This window comes from Centruroides vittatus, unplaced genomic scaffold, assembly GCF_030686945.1.
Source record: "Centruroides vittatus isolate TY-2023 unplaced genomic scaffold, ASM3068694v2 scaffold_769, whole genome shotgun sequence".
Lineage (NCBI taxonomy): Eukaryota > Metazoa > Arthropoda > Arachnida > Scorpiones > Buthidae > Centruroides > Centruroides vittatus.
Genome location: NW_027122717.1, coordinates 2,705,848 through 2,729,022, shown reverse-complemented (window position 1 = coordinate 2,729,022; position 23,175 = coordinate 2,705,848). Strand labels below are relative to the sequence as shown.

The window sequence follows — 23,175 nt, the reverse complement described above, 5'->3', positions numbered from 1 at the left end:
CTGTGACGAATTTCGAACAAACGTTAAAAAATGCGTCAACAATGTTCGAATTTCGTAAAAATTAGAATAAAAAGATCTATTTTATTTTATTTATTTATTTATTTATTTTTAAATTTTGCTTCAATCATTTTCTTGTGTTTGGAATTTGATAAATTATATTCTGCATTTACACGTTGCAGAATGTCCACCGTGGAGAGGTAAAATACCATCTTTTTAAATCCTACTTCTCCTGGCTTGACCATCTCCGAAAATTGCAAGAAATTCGTTTGAATAAGTCGATAAATATCTTTTTCGTCCATTTTCGGCCATCGGATGAAATAAAACAAATTCTTAAGATTTCGATTTATTTCACTCAATATTATTTCGCTTTTCGAAAAGATTCCTCGGTTGCCGTCGGGGTTGTACGTTTCGCGTATTAATGCAACATCAAACTGGATAAAGTTAATATTTAATTAAAGAAAACCGAAAAACCTTTATAATAGTGCGGAACGAAAATGAAGTCTGATACAACAGGGAAACCGAGACAGTGGATAAACAAATTGAGCCGGGGAGAAGCGACTATTCTTTCCTTTTGAATTTCTGGCTTTTTAAAGGATCTCTCCTCTAAATTCCTTATTTGATCGGTTAATTAGTTTGACACTTCCGTTCGACTTAGTCCGCAAGTGTTGATCCAACTTTGAAACTTTTTCTAGTATCTCAAGCAATGATATTTTCTTTTCTGACGGCTAAAAATTATTCTTTATGTCTTCATTACTTACAACGCCACAATTTTGCTTTCAGAGAAATGCTACATTTTTTTCAAATTCTTTTCATGTCTACCATAGTCAGAATCAAAGCCGGATTTCTTCCGATGAACATTCTAAGCCGTTAGTTCCGTTAGACCCGTCGGGCTTCATTTAAAAAAAAAAAAAAAAAAAAAAAAAAAAAACTTGTAGACTATAAATTGCCACTGTCGTCTGTCCGCTTGTCTTAATCTCGAGAACGGAGTTAGATTAGTGTAAGCCGAGACCAGATATGGAAACCTTAGGGACCGAAACTATATATAAACTTTCGATGCAAACTGGAAGCCACGTTTTTTCAATTCAAAACTTTTCCACCTCGAAAGCAGTTAACAAACTCTTGAGGAAATAAACGTATCAGTCCCGCGTTTGTTTGTAAATATTTATCACTCATGAGAATAAAAACAGTCACAATCGTAACATAGTTAAACGCCAAAAAAGTTGTCTATGAAATGACGGAGCCTCTAAAACATGTTCGCAAACTGGCGGCCCGCAATCTCGATGATTTCTAAAGATTAATGTTTCTAACATGTTGTGGAGATGAAGACAGAAAAAATTCAGACGTATAACTATTTACTTAAGCCCCAAAGGCCTGGTAACAAAAGGGTCTTTGTTAGAGCCTTCTTTTAATTACAGTACGTTTTGGTTTACCGATAATGTTGAATACCTTCCGCGTTTGATATACATGTATTTGACTGGCCCTTTGCTGCGTTTGACCTGCTTTAGATCGTCAGTCTCTCGAACTCCAGCGATTAAGTCACGCCTCTAATGCAGTGGCGTAGCGTGGGTGTCAGCCGCCCCCTTATATAGGTATCTCAATTCAAAGACTAAAATATACAATAATTCTAAAAACCTTTTCGGCAAAGAACAATCATCATTATTGTGTATTGTACAGGTGTAATGTGTATTGTGTATTTATTGTAAAATTTTGCCGCCCCCTAAAAGTGCCGCCCGGGGCGGGCCGCCCCTGCCGCTCCCACTACGCTACGCCACTGCTCTAATGGTAAATCTGTCTTTCTAAATTTAAAAATATAAATGCGCCAACTACTTTATGGTTGCTTTTTTGAGACATTGCTAAGTTGATGATTTGCTAGTGTCTCGTTCATACCAATAATTATCGATTAACCTAGCTGCTTAAGAACGCTAGAGTTAAACAGTATACCTAATTTATTCGTATGACATTTTTTAAATTACTTCGGTTAAAACGCCTTTTTTTTAATTGCATATCTAGAAAACAGAACAAATAAATGATTTTGTATCTTCAAGGATATGAATACGTCTAGAAAATACCCTAAAATTGTTTAAATCCTAAGTGAACCCTAAAACTTTTCATTAAATCCTAAATCTAGGATCTTTTTACTTTAACTCGTTCCGCCCAGTGGGCACTAAGAGGGCCTCTATTTTTGAAGGCCCACAATGAGGCGGCCCGGTGGTGAGGAACGAGGTTCAACGTATCCGAACTGACCACCCCGAAAAATTCCTGGGCATTTTTCGATCCGTCCGGATTCGATCCCCAGTCCCCCAAAGCGGTAGACTACCATCTTGACCGCCCGGCTATCCGGCCGTCGAAATCCTAACTTGGCCACGTTAACTGTATTCTTATTACTTTTCAATTTAATACTTTAAGAAAATCTTTCACAATAAAAATAATAATAATAATAATATTATTAATAGTAGTAGTAATAGTAATAATAATAATAATCAATTTCATTTGGTAATAATACTATAATTTTCCACCAATCAAAATTACTCTCATTATCGGCTTTTAAAAATCCTAATTTTCGAATTACGATATATATAACACATAAATATTTTAACATTTATTATTATTTTTCATATTAATTGCATTAAAAATAAATTCAAGTTATAACTCAAAACTGCAAAATAATTATAATCTTAAAAAACAAAAAATATGTGAACTCATCATCAGCTGATTGATAAAAATTTATATAGTCGCTGCGCTATTACGTACGAATGTCGTCACGTCCTCGTGATCTTGTCCGCCATTTTGTCTGGAGCTATCTTGTTAGAGGTCTTTCCATTTCCATCTGTAAATTAGAAATATACGTAAGTATTTTACAATTCTTATTCATTGTTAAATAATCGATTGGATACTTAATAATTAATAGTTCTCAAACGAATAATAGTTTTCCAGTTGCTTTTTTAATAACAAAAATTGAAACGTAAGTGCTGCGTAGTTGAAGAATTCGTAATAATAAATTGTTTATGGTTTTAAATAGTGGAAATGTTTCAGTACAAATTCTATTTTAATTACTTATTTTCTATTTGTAATTAGAAATATTGGTTACATTTTATTGTTTACAGGTGACAATCTGTCCTATGATCAAAGGGGCGTATATTCCTTTTGAAAATGACAATTTCGACTTCTTTCTTTAACTATGACGTATTAAAAATGTATTGTTCTTTTTTTTTATGTTAATTACTTTCTATAGTGCAATTATTTAAAATTATATTATGTATTGTTATACAGTTTTTATAATATATTTCACTTAAATAGGTTATTTGTTGAAATTTAATATTTTTTTTTTTTTTTTTTATTTTTCGTATTAAAAGAGAGATAATAGTTTTATTATTTATCGAAATTGAAGGTTTTATTCTCACCTTTAATAGTTTTTTGAAGTTTGGTTAAGTTCAATAAAAAATGTGTAACTTAAACTAGTTAATTAAAAGCTACCAGCAACATTTTATTAACAGTTTATACTGTTTAAACACAAGCATTTTTTGAATAAACTAGGTTGCTTCGATTAACGACTTAGTGCTGAGATTATCAAAACAACTAGACTTAAGACATGCTTCTATCCTAGTTTAAGCTATGGCTTTTTGCTATTTTAACTTTAACAATAGATAATTGCCTTCTCAAAGACAATGATTAGGAAACAAAGACTGTGGTCTAAATGTGGTTTAAACCACACTTGGACCACAGTATCGGTTATAACTAATAATGTAATTGGTAATAACAGAAGAACTGGTAAAATTTTATTAACTAGTAGTTGTATATTAAATTTGTGTAAAAAGAATGTGTGAAGACTAATATGTACTAAGTATTATTCACCTTAAATTTTACTTTTTCTTCTTTTAACAAATTAGAATATGTACTGGTATTCTTTCCATGTATCACTGTGTTACTTTGAATTAACTTTTGCCAATTTTTTAAAGAAATATTTTTAAGGAAAAAGAATTGGATGATAATTACAAGTAAATATAGTTTATGGAAATTCAATAAAGAATAAAAGCATAAATGTAAAACAACTAGGAAATGCTATGAAATTTCATTATACAAATTTAAGAAAATTTGGATAAAATGTGCATTTTGAACTTAAAAAAAATGTTCTATCAATAGTTATGACTAGGTCTTTCGAGTCGGTAAAAGTTTTAACTTTTCTTCTGTTGAAATTGTAGTGATTTGCATTTCAAAATCTTTAATTTTCTCCTATTTTTTATTCTGCATATTAAAATTGTAATAATTATTTGAAAATTACTATTGAAAATTTTCAAATGGAGTTATATGCTATTCACATAAGCATTAGTGTAATTATTATTTTTAATAGAAAGTTATACTTATTAACCTAATTTCAAATAAGATTAATATGTAATATAATAAGTTTAATGTAAGTCTCTTATAATGTAGTATTTCTAATTAAAAGGTATTAATTTTATCTCAATTAACTGTCAGATGATATTGCATGCAGCATAAATTTAGCAAAATACTTTTATTAAGAACTAGCTGCTAAATAATTTTACTATAGGATCAATATTTAAATTTGATTTTATTGGAAAATTACTTTAATAAATTCCACAATTATGAAGTATTTAAATTGCAAGAAATACTACAATGACAGAATTTGCTGTGTGTTTAATTTAAATTCCTGTATTGATTATTCAGATATTGAACAAAAATGGTATATTTTCTTTACATGTTTCTTTATCTCTTACATGATTTTGTTCCAGATATATATGAATAATGTATTAAATCTACTTCTATTTGTTATATAATTAGTCATAATTATTATCTACATACCCAAAAGATTATCAACAATATTTAGATTATTGGACCATATCTATTCTCTATTATATTGACTATTACGATATGTTGCAAATTCTATCCTTTAACACCTTGAATTTACTGTCTTAATTTTTAATATAATCATATGCATATGGATTTTACTTCATCAGACAATTTATGTATTGGGCTGAAAACAATGCTAATTCTAATATTTTTAAATGGTTCAATTTTAAGCTAATATTGTGGTATAAGCTAATAATACTAGTGGTTGAAATATATTTGACATTAATAGACAAAATAAGACACATTCATTTCCTTTGCCAATTAGCTAAATATTATTATTAATTAGTAAAAGAAAAGAATTCCCTTCATATACCAGTTTGTTGACCAATATTGAGAATTTTCTGCATTTAAAGTGTAATTTTTTGACTATTGGTTTTTCAGCTTTTTATTTCGTTTTTATTAAATTTGTTGAACTCTAAATTTTTAGTTTAAACAAAATTTATAAAAATTATTTTTAAAAATTTATTAATCTAATCACTATTAAAGTTTGAAATACATTTTTTGAAATTTTTCATATCTTGTTCAGCTTTGTGTAAGATGCATATCCATACTTATCCATTGTAAAATTTATAAGGATTAAAATTTTTAGCCTGACAATTTTGTCATTGTTTTTTTATTCAGCTCTTTTTTTACAGCATAAATTCAATCTTATTTTAAAAATACAAGTGAAAACAATACAGTCAACTTGCATTAATTTGAATCACTAGGGCAGTGATTTTCAACTAGTGTGCCGTCAAAATTTTTGAAGGTTATTAAATAAACTATTTTGGAAAGAAGCCCAAAGAATACAAAGTGTACATGTCAAAATTAAAACCACTTTAAATTGATTACACGAGTTTTCCATTGTTATAATGAATAAATGTATACATAATGTAATAAAAGATGTATATTCATAAGCAAAATAATATGAGCATAACACCAGGTTATTTCATTATAAATAAAATTTTTTTTAAATCAAAAATTTAAAACTACCCATATTTAGTTCAAATTAACTTTTTAACTTAGAAATAGCAGGACTTGGGCAGGTTTCTGAAGGCAATTATCATGCCACTTTTAAATGCAAATTTAGACTTAATGTTAATCGTTTTTCTTATGTAAATGAAAATTAATTTAAATAACTATTATTGTAATCTGCTGCTATTTTAAGGAACCATACTATTTTATTTAATTTACAATAAATATAAACAAAAAGAATTAGGTTACGTGGCAAGTAATATGGCAATAGAACAAATACAACTTTAAATCATATGATTCTTTTCTGTGGATGTTTGTGCTGTGGAAATTTAATTCTATGTTCAAGTGTGCCATGAGAGAAAAAAAGGTTGAAAAATACTGCAGTAGTTAGCTTGCTTTATCAAAAATTCATATTAATAAGTTTTCAGGGGAATTAAACAAAATGAGGAAACAGTATTTGCCATTTAAGTGTGGAACAATATATCAGAGTGATTTAACAAAACAAAACTAAAAGAAATTTGTAAATTTTTTTTCTGTTGAAGATTGTTTGAAAAATTAGAAAATGTTTTTAGCACAGAGTAAAAAAAGGGGGGAGCCAAATTTGGTGCTAAGTACCCAAACTTGGCATCACTGTATGTGATCCGATCCTTCGATAAGCATTTGCTTATCGGGGGATCGGTTTGCATGTTTGCATGGGACCACATCCATTTAAAGTGGTGGGCATCCTTAAACTTTAACCTTTATTTTCTGAGTACTGTAGAATGGTCTATTAAAACTAGATGATTAAATGGCTCCACAATCAGAGGTCAAACCCCATCTTTGTTTTTTAGTGGGAGAAAATTTATCCTACTCAAAATAGAACATTTATTACAGTACCAAGTTTTATTGTTAGCATCAAAAAGTGTAAAAAATCAACCATTATTGGAAATAGGGTTGTGGAAGTAATTTACAGTTTGGTTTAAAGTATTCTGCTAAAATTTTTGTTTTCTTTATCATGGGAAAATTAATGTTGACAATGGCATTTTGCTGAGGTCAAGGTGAAATTTGCTTTATCTCTATTCACTTTAAAGCAAGTCAACTGTATTAAAATTTTTAACAGTATTTACTTTCAGAAAGAATAATAAATCATTTAAGTATTTATATGAAATTGTAAATGTGTTGAAATTAAAATATTTTAAAAAATTTTAAATATTGTTTCAAAATTTAATTGTTAATAAAATAGTCAAATGCAATCTTGAACTTTTCTTTCTGTTCATAATAAATACTTGATTTTTAAATTATTCATCTTTGTTTTGATATGTGTTTTATCAAAATTCAGTTTTATTTTACTTTCTATTATGAAAATTTCCAATGTATAGTCCTCTGTTATTTATTGCTTTCTAGATATGCTTTGTTTGGAAACTGGACACATCAAACTGTATTTTATAATATAGTTTGTAAACTTTATTTATTTGTGGTTTTAGGCCTTTTACTGCTCAGAGAGCACAAAAAGGCCAGAACTTATGAACTTAATAATTAAGATTTTAAGTAATCTTATTTCTGATAAATATACTTAGTGAAACACTTGTTAGACTGGAGAGAGTTATTCTAATAATCTTAAAGCTCTAGATATCTCAAAAATATGAATTACAAACTTTTTCATTCATAAATTGATTTGATACAATCTGTTCAACCACTTTGACATGACTATTGAATATCATTGAAGCATGTAATTGACCTGTTTTTTTCCCCACAAATCAATTTTTTCAACTAGCATAGATGTTTTGCTTAGTGAAAATGAAATACTCAACAAATTCTCTATTCACCACTATTCTTATCATTGTGAATATTTTTTAGCACTGTTTAGATATTTTTAACTTCAACAATACACATCTTTGCAACTCAAATCTACATTAATTTTCTTAGTGTTTTATATAACATAAGTTCCAGCTGATGAAACAAAATATTTCAAAGTTTGTATTTTTAACAAATTTGTTAAGATTTTGGTAATCAGTTTCACTTAATAATGAAACTAGTGCTACATTTTCTAATATTCAGTATTACTGAATCAGAATTTAAAGTGTTTGAAAATTAATGTTAAAACAATACCCAAATTTTATATTAAATTTTAAACTTTTTTTTGAATAGGATAATCAATGGCATCTAGAAAAAAAGTTCTTTTGAAAGTAATTATACTTGGAGATAGTGGGTGAGTATCATCTGATATTAACTGTAATATTATTGAAAAAAGCCATCTGAAAATACAAATGAGCTTAAATATTTTTAAATTTGTTTTTTAATGATGATGATTATTTTTTATATATTTTCTTTATTTTGAATTTTAAAAAAAATTTTTAATGATTAATTAAATTAACAGAACTAGCAGAATTTACACATCACAAACAATAATTATGAGCAATTGAATTATGAAATTATTTCTGAATGATTTAAGTATTCTAAGCAGCTTTACAAAATGTTAAGCTGCTATACAAATCCTAAAGATATTACATCTTTAGGAACATTCATTTTTAACTGTGACTAGTAGTCAAGTGGGACCATTTTTATAATCTGAAATTGTGTAACCATGGACATGACATAAAATAAGTTTTTATTTCATCATTTTAACACTTTTTAGTTTATTTTAAAATAGTACAGGGTGGGAAAGAAAGTCGTTTAACAACCCTGCTACAGAATATACAATGTACCCAAAATTAATTCACTTTCGTCAGGGACACATTAGACCAAGGGAGAAACAGCTTGATCTGTATTATATGCATGGCTGTTATATTGAATAAAACTCTGAAACTGTAAATGGGAAGGGAGTCATGTGACACACCATTTAGGATCAGAATTTCACAAGGAATTGATTGCTGAAAGATTTTGACCTACTTCAAATGAGTTATGCATGTTACATGTGCTCATTGTATATTCTGTATTCTGTAGCAGGGATGTACTTTCTTTCTCACCCTGTATTATTTTTTATTTTATGTAATTTGATTCAAAATATTAAAAGTAAACACATCAAATTTCAAATAACCATTATAGGTGTAAAATTTATATCCATTGACTTCAATTTATTACTGAAATAAAATTAAGTGTTTATTATTGTAATGGGATACCAAAACTAGACCTGTGACACCCCTCAAAAAGTAAATAAGAAGAAATTTTATAGCTCAAAAAATGAAAATTTCTGGTTTCTTATTGTTTTACCTATAAAATTTTTTTATCTTTCTAGAAAAGTTTCCTTTACTTATTAACAATTATTTTTGTAAATTCTTGTTTCCTAAATTTTATAATTAATTTTTTGACAATTAAATGCTTTTATATTACTAGGAGTTATCGTATTGTAATATTTTGAGAATTATTAATTTTTTTAAGAAAATGCAAAAATATTTTGTTTCATTGCTATTTTTACATGTATAAAAATAAGTAAACATTTCAGAGGATCATTATTATGATTGGTGAATTTTTCTCAAGCAATCACAAGGCCACAACAAGAGTGGCTTCTTAGCCTATCCACCTCAACCCTTTGCTCACTTTCATGTAGTGGAGCCTCTTAAGTTGAATGTTGACGAACAAACGAGCATAAAGGGGGCCCTGCAAGGGTAATACTCCGGTGCTACACTGGAGGAGGGCCTTCTGGGGCTGGGTGCTGCTGGAGGTGGGGTGGTATCTGCAAATAGCAGACGACCAACTGCCACTTAAGGCCTGTAGTGAGTCCTTAGGAGCTCGGGTGCTAGGCCACTGCCAAATCCCTGCTAAGCCTGGTTCCTCAGCCCAGGTTAGAAAAATGGGAAGGTTGGAGTCTGGTTGGTGGCCGATTGTAAAAACCCCAGCCAAATCCTTTTCGATGGAATGTCTGATGCCACTTTAAGTTGTGATAATACTAGGGCGTACCCCATAGGCGACGCACAGCCGCAGCACCCAGTGGCTGTGGGAAATGGACAAGGGTTGTTGTCTCATATGAGATGAGGACAACGCAAGAAGCGAGTCCCATTAAGAGTGGGAAGTTGGAATATAGGGACTATGACAGGGAGAGGAGCTGAACTGGCAGTTACCCTGAGAAGAAGAGTCAATATAGTGTGCTTGCAGGAGACAAAGTGGAAAGGGGCCAAAGCTAAAGAGATTGGTGAAGGATATAAACTTTTCTATTGTGGAAAAGATGGAAAGAGGAATGGAGTGGGGATAGTCATAGACAATGACTTAAAGAATAATGTAGTCATAGTCAATAGAGTAAATGATAGATTGATATTGGTGAAACTGAGTATTGGAGAACTAATAGTTAATATAATCAGTGCATATGTGTTGCAAGTGGGTGTAGATGCTGGAGTAAAAGAGCAGTTCTGGGAAGATTTGGTATGATAATGATGGCAGTACTGACAGATGAGGAGATATTTATTGGAGCGGACTTTAACAGGCATGTGAGAAAAAATAATGCTGGTTATGAAAGAGTACATGGAGGCAAAGGATATGGTGGTAGAAATTTCGAAGGAGATGTGTTTTGCAAATGGCCACTGCCTACAATTTAGCCATGGTCAACCTATTATGATAAATGTGAAGAACATTTAATAACTTATAAGAGCTGGGATCATAAAACACAAGTAGACTACCTATTAACAAGACGGACTAATCTAAAAGGGATTAAGGACTGGAAAGTGATATCAGGAGAAGACTTGACCATTCAGCATAGATTTTTGGTAATGGAATTAAACATTGATCTTAATAGGATTAAGTGTAAAAATAAACTAATACCTAAAATTAAATGGTGGTTGTTAAAAGGGGAAAGGGCAATAGAGTTTAAAGAGAAAGTAATAAGTGTTATTAATGGTAACGTGAAGTGCAATGACTCTGCAGATGAATGGTGGACACAGGTGGCCAGGGAAATGCGAAGGATTGCGAAGGAACTTCTGGGAGAAACAAAGTCAGTCAGGAAAATAGAGGAGGAAGTATGGTGGTGGAATGAAGAAGTAAGGAAGTGTTAAGAGAGAAGAAAGATGCTTTTAAAAGTTGGCAGGGTGAGAAAGGGGATGGTAAGGGAAGGGAAGAGAAAAGAGATGTCTATGTGCAGATGAAAAAGAAGGCAAAGACAGTGGTTGCCATAGCTTAAGCCCAAACCCAAGATGAAATGTATAGATCACTCATGGGAAAAGAAGGTAGAAAAGTCATATATAGACTTGAGAAAATCAGAGGCAGAGGGAGTAAAGATATGACCTATATCAAGTGTATAAAGGACACAAATGGCAAAGTGCTAACTAAAATTGAAGAAATTAAGGCCTGGTGGAAAATATACTTTAAAGACCTTATGAATGTGGAGAATGACAGACAAACTAACACTGAAAATGTAGAGCCAAATATTGGCCTAATAGGCATAATAGAGAAATGGGAGGTGAAGCTGGCATTGAGTAAAATAAAAAATGGGAAAACAGTGGGCCCAGATCAGATACCAATAGAGGTATGGAAAGTCCTAGGAGAGGAAGGAAGAAACTGGCTAACAGAGTTGTTTAACAAAGTATTGTTAGAGGGAACTATACCCAATGAATGGAGAAGCTATTTAGTACCCATCTTTAAGGAAAAAGGGGATGTGCAAGAATGTAATAATTATAGGGGGATAAAACTATTGGCTCACACAATGAAACTCTTTGAAAAGGTAATTGAACGGAGGATTAGAAGGTATGGATGATGATAAAGAATACGAGATGGAAAATCTGTTTAATCCTTCACAACATTTCCCAAGATCCACATACCAACTTGTGGTATTCCATCAATGCTTCCAAATGATGGTTATCAGACATCATCATTATTCTCTGTAGAACAGATAAAACTAAAGATCTGGTACTCATGCATAGAATAATGTATTAATGATGTACCCTAAAATATATTTAATAGATTGAGGTCACAATCTACTGAGGTGCCTTCCAGATATCTTACTGTATTTTTACAAATTAACTAGCATACCATATATAACCAAGGGAGATCAAAATGCTGGAAATCCTGGGGTTACCACATGCCAATTAGTGACTAAAAATAAAATTAATCAAATCTAACAAAAATGGTTGTTAAATAAATGTTAAAGATTTCCAGCATTTTTTCAAGTACAAGAAAACAACATTGTAATTTGACCAACCAGGAAGAGAGTTTTTGTTTACAATTACCACAAAAGTAAGTTTTACTACCCTGAACTTGAAAGATAACACCATCCTCTCAAATTATATACAAAGCAGATGTTAATGATGTAAGTTGAGATAATTTATAGCTAGTTTCTGAAATTTAATGTGTTTATTTTTGCATTTTTGGATGAAATTACAATAAAATAAACGTAAAGAAAAAGCTCTTTTGGCATTTCACAATTTTACATTGTTAGAAAGAAGACAAAATGTAGAAATTAAACATATCATAGTTTTTGATATAATGCTGAGTTTCACAATTTTAGAATAAGAACTGGCATCTGAGATGCCGCACACCATTACTCATCTCATTTTTACACATCTTCTGGAGAGGGATGTATAACATTGCATAAACTGACCTGCCAGCATTTTTCAGGATAAACACGTGCCAGTTTTTACCATATCGTTGGTGCACAAGAATAGTGACACAACTCAAAAATTTCCAATTTTGAGTTTATTGTAGAAATGTATAGCAAACTCCCCATATTTTTATGTGGAAGAACAAACACTAATATTTATTTCCAAAATAGATTTGAAAATTTTCAAAATCCAAGATCATGACAAAGCCTTAACAAAGAAACAAGAAACTTTTAATTGGCCGTTCTGGAAGATCTATTTTTTTTTGAGTTGTGTCACTATTCTTGTGCACCAATGATATGGAAATGGAAATATTTAAGATATAATACAATGTCACTTCACACCAACGTTTATTATATGATTATAACACTTATGTGTTGTGGCGTTACAGGAGTGGAGTCTTGGAGAATGAACTTGTCCGGCTTTAGAGAATGAACTTGTCCAGGAAATATTTAATTTTGTAGTTACCCCAGATAGACTGACATGATAGACAATCTGCAAAAATGCAGTATAAAAATCCACAACATGGTCATCTATTTTATTAATACACCCTTGGAAGATTTGCCACACATGACCAATGATTCTACTTCCAGCCAACCATTCAAGAATTTTTGCATTTGCCAATGTCTTTGGCCTAGTTTATTACTAGGCCAACAACTTAGACTTGTTATAGATAAATTAACCACTAGATCTATACAAACTGAAAGAATGTTTAATCATTTTGTCAATATTACCAGGTTGTAAACAACTCATTGACAATAAGGTTTCTCTAATGGGATCCCAGCTGTTTTTTTTAACCTGGGAAATTCTTCTCATCTCGGGAAATCCCACAAATTCCTTAAAAGTTCACTGTTTTCTTATTTTGTGTTAAGGTTGATGAAATTTTGCAAATAGAAAGTATAATTAACTCATAAACTGTCAGAATACATTTGTATTTATTAATTTTAAGCCTGCTTATTCGTTATTTTAAATTTTTGCTTATTATGGCATGTCACAGATTGTTAATAATCGATATGTAGCCTATTTGTGGCAGGACTCTGAAAATTCTTTGTCAGAACCTGTAATATCTTGAATAATTTCGCCAATGCTGTCTTAATTTTTAACCATGCCCAATAGCTTCAATAACTGCATTATGCCAGGTTGTGAAAATTGGGCAAGGCTACAAACGAGTATGAAGTTTTTCTTCATAAACCTAATTATTAAAGCCAAACAAACTGCCAAATTATTGAGCTATAAGCTTGATGCCACTATAAAGCAGCCAAGCTAGAAAATCAAGAATACCAGACAACAAAAGAAGCACTGCAATGCATCTCATAAACGAACTAGAAATCTTTGAGGCTGCAGGTGAAAAAACATTTGTCTTCTCTTAAATGCATTAAAGACAATTCCACCCACATCAATTGAATTGGAAAGGGCATTCTCGGTAGCAGGACTTTTTATTACTAAAATAAGAACCAGATTGAGTGATTGGAGTGTTGACCATCTTTGCTTTTTAAAATCTTGTTATAAAAATTTACAATGATATTTTGTATTATCTTTTATTTAAAAAATGAAAATTACCTTCTAACTTAGAAGTTTGAGTTAAGTTCATTTTTTTTTTCTTTAATTTTTTAACTCGATTCAAAGGCTTTTTTTTTTTGTTGTTGTTGTTGTAAGCAGTTTCCAACAAACTTTAATAAACTTCTTCTATTTTGAAAACTTTTACATAATTCAAAAATAATTTTTAACATATATATATATATATATATATATATATATAAACACAGCATTATTATTATTTTGGAGATTGCAGGATTTTATAATTATTTTTTATTTTTTAATTTAATATCATTTGATTTCAAGATTTATTTTATATCTTAAAAATAATTAATTATATCCTGGAAAACAGATCACTTTTTTCTTAATCCTAGGACAAGCAAAGGACTGGGAAATGAAAATCCCTAGTTGACAACATCTTTATCATATGATGCCACACCCAATACCCAGGATTTATCAACTCCATCAATTCTAACTCTTTTGATTAGACTCCAACCCTTTGGAAAAATCTCTTGGTCAACTCCATCTTTCATTAGAGCAGAAAAGCCTTACCTTGATAGGTTTTCTCAATCTTAACATCATCCTAGAAGGGCATATATCCACCACAACTTACAGGAAATTTTCATACAATCTGCTATTTATTCTTGCAATATTGTATGATTCCTTCTCTTATAAATTGACTGTGTTCAGAGCCCTCATCAGTAGAGCCTTTGTGCATATTTTTAACCACAACAATAGAGCTCAAGAACTAAGGTGCTAAAATGTTCATGTAAAATATAGCTACAGTCATAGAATCATTAAAGGCCTAACCAAATCTTAATTTTTGCACTACACATTCACTAACACAAAGAATAAATCATGGAAATTGGAAAGGCTACCTCAATAACATTGATAAAGCCTTCAGGAAGAACTTCCCTGTACTGATAAATTATAAGGATTGTATCAAAGACTTTCTTCATCAGTGTTTATTCCATTCCAGTCACCCAGCAACATTTAAAACAACATGTAACCACAATTTTAAAAAAGAGGCACTGCACAACTTCATTAGCCAGTTTAGCCATGGAACATCAAATTCAAATACATATGGAGTCTGACCTCTACATTCAATCAGGATGCAATTGTATCTCATATGATTCCAGAAGCTAAATATATATAGAGTTTGTAAGAAAAATAAGGCCATAAATTTCAAAGATGGCGGCAGCTCCCTCAAGCTATTTGATGTCTAGCAATAAATATTACATGAACATCATCAACCTATCAGATGACATTTTTTCCTTTAAATTATGACATTCAATTCATCTTCATTCTTTTCTTGAACTCTACGTTTTTAACCTGATGACAACTTTAACTATCAAAACAAATATTTTTGATAGCTAAAGTTATGAAAAGCATTTGTTTTTATCATCAAATAATGTTTTGTTTTATGCTGGAGTTAGTTTTTTCATTCAGTATTGGTTATAACAACAAAAATTACACATTTAAGACTTAAAGATTTTCATACTCTGATATTTTCTTATTTGCTTCTAAGATTTTTATCAAGATCAGAGTTCATTCCGTATTAACCTCACTTAAAAGTGCTTTTGAACTCAATTCCACATCCTTGCAGATGACATTAATTTTGACATAAATCAGATCTATTTTAAGGCATTAATTGAGAAAATATGCTTTAAATTATAATGGTTGATTTATAGTAGTGCACACCATAGTAATATTTTCTAAAATTCAACATACTCAGTTTATTGATACTAAAGATCACAATAAATGGTTCTTGAGATAACATTTTTATCTGTCAAATGTTTGAATGTATTAAAAGCACTTACATATGATCTTTGACACCAATGGTACTGACTTTACATTGTCATCTTATAAGTAAAGTAACTTATTTATAGTTTGTTCAAAAAAAAAAATCATTTACAATATTTAAGAACAGGATTTTCAATATAAACTGGAAGCAAACTTTGATAAGACTATTTTGAAAAGTTTAGAAAAAATAATGTACAAGAATTTCAAACTAATGCATTTAAATAAAATATCTGTATTAACCAAGCTATCATCATTAAACCAAATATTAATTCCAAATTATAGTGAACTAATAATTGTGAAATTATCATCTGTAATAAATTTTACTTTAAAAAGGAAATTCAAAATAAATCAAATGTAACCAGTTTGAACTTAAAGTGAATTATTAGATAACTAAAACCTTTTATTATAATTTCCTTTATCAATGAATCACCACATACCTTTCTTACTTTTTCAGTAATTAGTTGATGCTGGAAAAGTAAGAAAGGTGTGTGGTGATTCATTGTACACTGTTCTTCCTGTTATGAGAGATATTTAAATTCATTTTGTTTTTAAACACTAAAAGAATAGTGTGGTGCTAGAATCAGTGGTGTCCAAGATTTATTTCAGATTGTTTTCTGGGATAAACTTTCCATCATCAGATCCTACAGAATTTTAACAAAAAATGTCAAAGGAAGCATTCTAAAGTATTTGAGCATTCAGAAGTTTTGGTTGATATTATTTCTGAGATTATGATATGCATTGCTAAACTTGTTCCGTACCTATCCAGACTGCTGAAAAATTTACTACTGCAACCGTTGTGGAACACTTGCTTAACAAAAGAAGAGAGAACTCAATCTTCATCTCTGAATCTGGGCAATAAACACTATGAAAATCACTAAACAACTAATTAAACCATAGATGAAGTGTCATCCATCATCATATCTGAAACACAGTGGTAGACTCAATGTTGTTCCTATTCTGTGAGATGTGTATTTCTTCTTTTACTTTATTTTTATTGCTATTTTACTTTTGTCATATCAGAATTTTTATTAATTATTATTCTGTATAAATCATTAGTTTTTGCTTTCTCTCTTATTTTATGGTTTGTTTTATGTATCAATAGTTCATTACTTGATCAAACCTTTAAACGAATGTATAAAATTTCCAAATGCTCAAAGATTTTAGAACACTTCAACATGTTTTTCCCCAGTTTTGTAGATCTGATGATGGGATTTGTAGATTCAAAAAAATTAATCTGAAATAAATTTTGGATTCATTCATTGATCTTAGCATTACATTATTCTTGCTTCTTATGGAGTTATATAATTTACTTGAAATTCTAACACTGAATTAAATAATTTACATTTGCATGGTAAGTGGCAGTTGCAGGTTTGAGTTCCACTCTGGGCCAAATCTTATTTTTCACGACTTTCTAAATTAATTAATAAATATTAATCCAGTTAAAATTATTAAATTTAATAAGAGATAGCACCTAAAGCCTTCTTCTAGGCCAAATTACTTAGCATTTAATTATTAATAGTAGCAGTAATATTGCCCAATCTAATCTTTCAGTTGTTTGGTTTTAATATAACTATTGTGCTTATAAATGTTTAATGTTTTTTACCTTATTAAAAGGCCTACGTTAGTTATTTAACACTTGTAGTTGTTTACGTTCTATATGTATTAATCGTATCTAAATTTTAAAAACAATTAGTGATTTTAATGAATTAAATATGTAGCAAAATGTTAGTAAATATTCACGTTAATGTAGCTTTAGGCCTAAATTTAGCTTTGAACAAACTTCTGTCAAACATTTCTTTAAAATTTTACACTAAATGACACCGCACACCTTTTTATAGTTTTCCAGCAACAATTTAATATAATGAACAAACATTTTCAGCCCATTTTAGGGCCTGCCTCAAGTTTTTTTAAACAAATTCAAAAGATCTGTGAGATGTTAAGATAGTTTGTACAGGTCATGGACAAAGAATTAATATATTCCCATAAACAAAATACAAGAAAGTTTATTAAAGACAATAAAACACATACAAAGAAAAAACTTCATGCTAGACCCAGGATAACAGCCAACAGAGATTTCTACTGAACAATAATACTCCCCAACAAACTCTTGTGACTAGGATAAAAAAATGTGAATAATCAAATCAACTATACGCAGTTATAATATTAATGTCTAAACTTATTTTAAGTGTTAATAATAAACTAAAATTAAGAATTATGGCCAAAACTAAAGTTGTTACAAAATCAACTAGTATCAGAGATGGTGCTGTTAGAGCAATCTTGGATGACAATGGGTAGAAATGTCCTCTTATCAAAGAAGTATAAATACACACAAAGAGACACTCCAATAGAGAATACCAAGCAGAAAGGTAAAAATCTACTAATATGATTTCAACTATCCAGCCCTGGAAAATGATCTTTCTTTGTCCTCCACATGTCGGTTTGATTCAAAAACTTCAACACCATGTGCTTTTCTAGGACAACCTCCTTTGCTAGCCCATGAAATTTTTTTCATACAAAGAGAGGGAATTCCTGTCTGACCTGGCTCATCTCAACCAGAAGTAAAATCTCTCATTCTTTGTCCAGAAGTAGTGTTTCTTCGCTTCACTTCTTTTGTTTTCTGGGACGATTTTTAAAACTTGCCTGACCAATTCTTCATAACCAGAGTTGAAGTTACACAAAGAAACAAGAACCGACTTTCCCAATCACCTTTAAACTACTTTTTTTAAACACTTGATGTGTGTTTGCTATTGCCTGATGACTTAAACTGGTGCTTCTCAAAGCTACAATTTGGTACGAGGCATAATGATAAAAAAATACTTTCACACTTCAAGCTTGTGAGAAAGATGGTGATTCTATACTTATGTGGCAGTGTAAATTGACTTCTTCACTATTCTGCAGTCAGCCATAAATTAGAAGCTTGAGTTTCCTAAAATTATGTTTTTATAAGTTAGGGGCTGAATTACGAATAAAAATATCTATTTCTATCTATTAGTGCATGTTCTGACCTCAAAAGACCAATTTTTTGAGTGGATCTATACTTTTGTGGAGCACCTTATTTTGTGATTGATAACTTGATCTTTTAAGCTTTAAATTATTAATATGCTGTTTTGTATTTTTGACTATTTATGTTTCTAGAAACCAATTATTTAACTGCAATTTAAAAAAAAAAATGTTACAGTATCACTATAAAAATTAACTTTCAATAGTTTTTCATTTGCACAGGTAATGATATTGCATCAACTAAATTATATCAAATTGCTGATCATGCTACTTGTCAGACATCTTGATACTCAATTGTATGTTTGCCTCTGTTGCTTAAGAAACAAATTATAATTTTCAGATTATCTAGCTATAATATATCTAACTCTTAACTAGCTAAAGCTTGTTAAGTCTTATGATGATGATTCTGTATTCTGTATATATAGCTAGCTATATCTTAAATTGATTAATGAAAAAAATTTAAATATCTTGATTTTGTATACATTTAAATAATCATGTAAAATATTGAATTTTGACTATTAGTAAAGAAATTTTACATTCAGTAATGTCAGATCAAATTTTAATAAAGTATTTTTTTTTTAGTGTTGGAAAGACTTCACTAATGAATCAATATGTGAACAAGAAATTTAGTAATCAATATAAAGCAACTATTGGAGCAGATTTTCTTACAAAGGAAGTGATGGTAGATGATCGGTTAGTTACAATGCAGGTAAATTTTTATTTAAAATTAAATGTATTTAACTTCATAATTGGAAATATATTTTATTATTATATTTTTTATTATATTATATTATTATATAGACAAATTATATTTTGCCTCTAGAAAGACTGTCTTGGAAAATATTAAACCTTTCAAAATATTCTTTACAGAACGTTTTGAATATAATTCAATTTCAGCAAAAGAAATAAATATATTGTTTCAGTGACCTTTTTTTAATAGTTATGAGAATTCAAAAATATCTAGATGTGATAAATTTTATCATAATTTTACTCTGATAAAATTCCATCATTAATTATAAAAATCTACAAATTTTTATAATTACTCTTTACAGGAGTGTTATTTTATCAGATATTTTTGAATTTGTATAAAAAAACTTGGTCACGTATTGTTTTTTTTTTTATGCCTGTAATAAATTTTTCCATGTTTGCCAGCACACATTCCAGACTGAGACTGATATTTTTTTGGTGTGTGCATGGGGTCATTTTTGATTGTAGCAATAAAACAATCTGGAGGATATGGCATTTCAACAAATTAGGCATGTCTACATTCATTTCTGGTTTTCATTTCAGCCACACATTGACACAAAATGTTTTCTACCTGTAGTTATAGTAATGTATTCAAAAACATTAGATTTAATCCAAATTTCTTAGCCATTTTGTATGAGTCATTTGATGATAAAAATTTAGAATTATCTAACACAATGTATTCAAATGTAAATTTTTGGAAAGAAAATGAACAGTAATTAGTGATAAGCAAAGAAAGATAATGGAGTAGGGGAATTATCATAAAATAAGATCTTGCATTACAGGATGTGTACAAGATGTGTACTATTAGGAGCATAATGTAAAATGCATAGTGAAAAACAAAAGTTGCAGTTGGTCCATTTTTACCAACTCTGACTTCTCTAGCAACAAATTTGTTTCAGACTTCATAGCAGTTATCAAAAAAGGAAAGCTTTAAATATTGTGATGATTGAAATAATAAAATGTATTGAAGGACTATAAGGTTTGAATGTTCTGTCCTTAACCCTATTTTCTGTCTGATTTGTTTTTATAGGTTCATAATTTTTAGAACATGCATCACATTTTGGAAGAAACAATTGTTTTGATTCATGAGTTACTAAAAAACTAGACGAAAATAAAATCAAAGAAGAGAAATTGCATTATAATTTAAGAAAAATTTTCAGAGTAAAAACCCAGTGAAACAGGTGGAGTCTGATAATTTACAATTTTTTTGTGAGGGGATATTAATGTTGTTAAGTAAATAATTGGAAAAACTTGTTTTTCACGTTGCAATGTTACTAAAGAGGATTATCTTTTTCAAAAAGTCAATGTTAGCTGTAAACTCTATAAAGCTAATGTATGAATTTAAAAGGATTTCACACTTCTGAATGTCTTTGGTTAATTGATTATTATATATCAATATAAACTCCACATTGTCATCTGGAGTTTATATTTACAGATGCAATTATAATCTTATAATTTAATCATATGATAGCATACAAAATTACAGCAGTTCTCCACTTAACATCATTGAGAAAAGATAAAGTACATTTGTAATCATTGCAATTATTATTATTGAATTTTCTTTATAAATAATAAATTGATTCTCTAAGGTGGAAAATAAATGCTGGAGGTTGCAAACACAGTCCATTAAGAATTATAACAACCAAATTACTTGTTTATATTAACTAGCCTATGGTAAAATTGATTTTGTTGTTATTTTGCTTTGTTTCAATTTTCAAGAACCCAGCAACAATGTTAAGTGAGGATTTGGTGTATGAAAAAGGTTTGGATGCTAAAATATTATCCTCTACTATCTATCATCTGAAAATTAATACATTTGTTTGATTTTACTAGTGTGTTTTTGTTAAATTTAATGATTTTTTTTTTTTCTTACACTATATAATTTTCAAAATTTTGTGTGTGTGCATGTATGAACATACAAGATTGTGGTTAAAAATACATACATACATATATATATATATATATATATATATATATATGTATGTATTTTTAAACCACAATATATATATATATTTATTTATTTATATATATGTACTAAAGATGTGATACTATAGAAGATTATCATCAGATTTTGATGATAAAATATTTTTTTTTATTATGAAAATCTGAATAGTTAAGATTCACACAGTTTGTAACTGATGCTATATCAAAGTTTGAAACTCATTTTATTGAAAATAGTAAGGTATAAAATAATACATGTATTATAAATTAAAAATTTATTAAATGTTCAAAAGGTGTTTCAAATATCGTTTTTTCTTAATGATCATAAATTTAATGGCAGTTGATTTTGCAATTTGGATGAATAAACAAATTTACATTAAGAAAAGTTTTAAATGAAATAAATTGTCTGTTATTTAAAATCAAATTTGAGATTTAAAAAAACTTTCTTCCTTGTCTCTTGCATTAGTTATGTTTTATTTAAATAAAAGATGTTAATAAGCTAGGAAAATTTGAAGTATCAAATTAAAAAATTGATATAATGTTGTGGTATGTCATTTGTTCAGTTTTTGTTCCATTAAATTTTAATTGAAAAGAAATATTTTTATAATAGTTAAATTCTATTATTATTAATGAATTTAAACATGTTGCTTTAATACTAGATTGTATATTAATGAATAATAATTAGTAGTTCTCATCTCCCTTCAGAACATGGACATGTTTTTAGTATGACATATAATCAAGAAAATACATATAACCTGTGTTATATTGTTTTTAACTTTCAATTTATTGCTAAAAAAAGTTTAAAAATAACTGAATAAACCAAATTTGTAGTATCTACAAACTTAATAATTACAGTAATACCTTGGTTTTCGTTGACTTCGGTTATCATTGGTTTTTCTTGTGAAAAATCTGTCTGTTTTCATTGGTGTGCCCAAGTGGTATTGCTACTAAATTTGTGAAAACAGAGGGTGACCCACACATTTTCCGGCTCAGTGTGACGTTATTTCTCGTTGTGTGAGCATTACCTGACGACGGCCCACCATTGGCCGAAGTTTCCATTTCCTGAACAGAGTTTGGTCATGGGTTTGCACTTTGCCAGGACGGGCTGGTCGCATGGAGTTTTCCGGGCTTTCTCCATGTCTGTAATGCCTGAATAGGGCCAGTTATCCTTAAATGGACCTCCCAGAAGGCATTATTCCCCACAATATGACCATCATAAACGCATACATCTACTATTACATGACAATTACATCACATTTTACCACGGGGTGATATAGACTAGAAGCTCATGTCCAACTAGCTTCTATAAGACATTACCCTATGCATCTAGGCACACAATTGCATCACTTTCCTTTAGATTAGTCTTTTATATTAATTTTTTATTGTATTTAATACTATATTAATTCTATATAAAATGTGTTTTTGATATGTATTTTGGAGTGTCTAGAACGAATTAATTGGATTTACATTGATTAATATGGAAATATTTGCCTTGTTTTTCGTCTGTTTCGGATTTCGCTGATTGTTTTTGGATGGATTATCGACAAAAACCGAGATATCACTGTACATGCAAACTCAAAAGAAAGCTAAATAATTAAATATTATTACAGAAGAAAAATTTTACTTTTAAATGAGTATTTGCAGATATTTAGTTACCAATTGCTAAAATACTCATATAATACCTGAATATTCAAAATTTAGCACATTCCTTTGCTAAAATAGCTTCCTAAAATTGACTAAATTCTCATCTTGCACTTTCCTAAATAAGAGGTTTTTTTAATGTGACTTATCAAATTTATTTTTACGAGACTAAATAAATAATTATCAT

The 23,175-nt window shown here is 29.5% G+C and overlaps 1 protein-coding gene across 1 annotated transcript in view; it reads left to right on the top strand.

The window, feature by feature from the left end:
* The first annotated feature begins 2,744 nt into the window (after positions 1 to 2,744).
* Positions 2,745 to 23,175, top strand: part of LOC136989926 (ras-related protein rab7-like) — a 33,555-nt gene continuing 13,124 nt past the window's right edge. Inside the window, exons 1-3 of the mRNA XM_067288232.1 lie at positions 2,745 to 2,846; positions 7,948 to 8,008; positions 19,242 to 19,368. Of these exons, the coding sequence (XP_067144333.1) occupies positions 7,956 to 8,008; positions 19,242 to 19,368 (180 nt within the window). The 5' untranslated portion in view covers positions 2,745 to 2,846; positions 7,948 to 7,955. The remainder of the gene's footprint in view (positions 2,847 to 7,947; positions 8,009 to 19,241; positions 19,369 to 23,175) is intronic.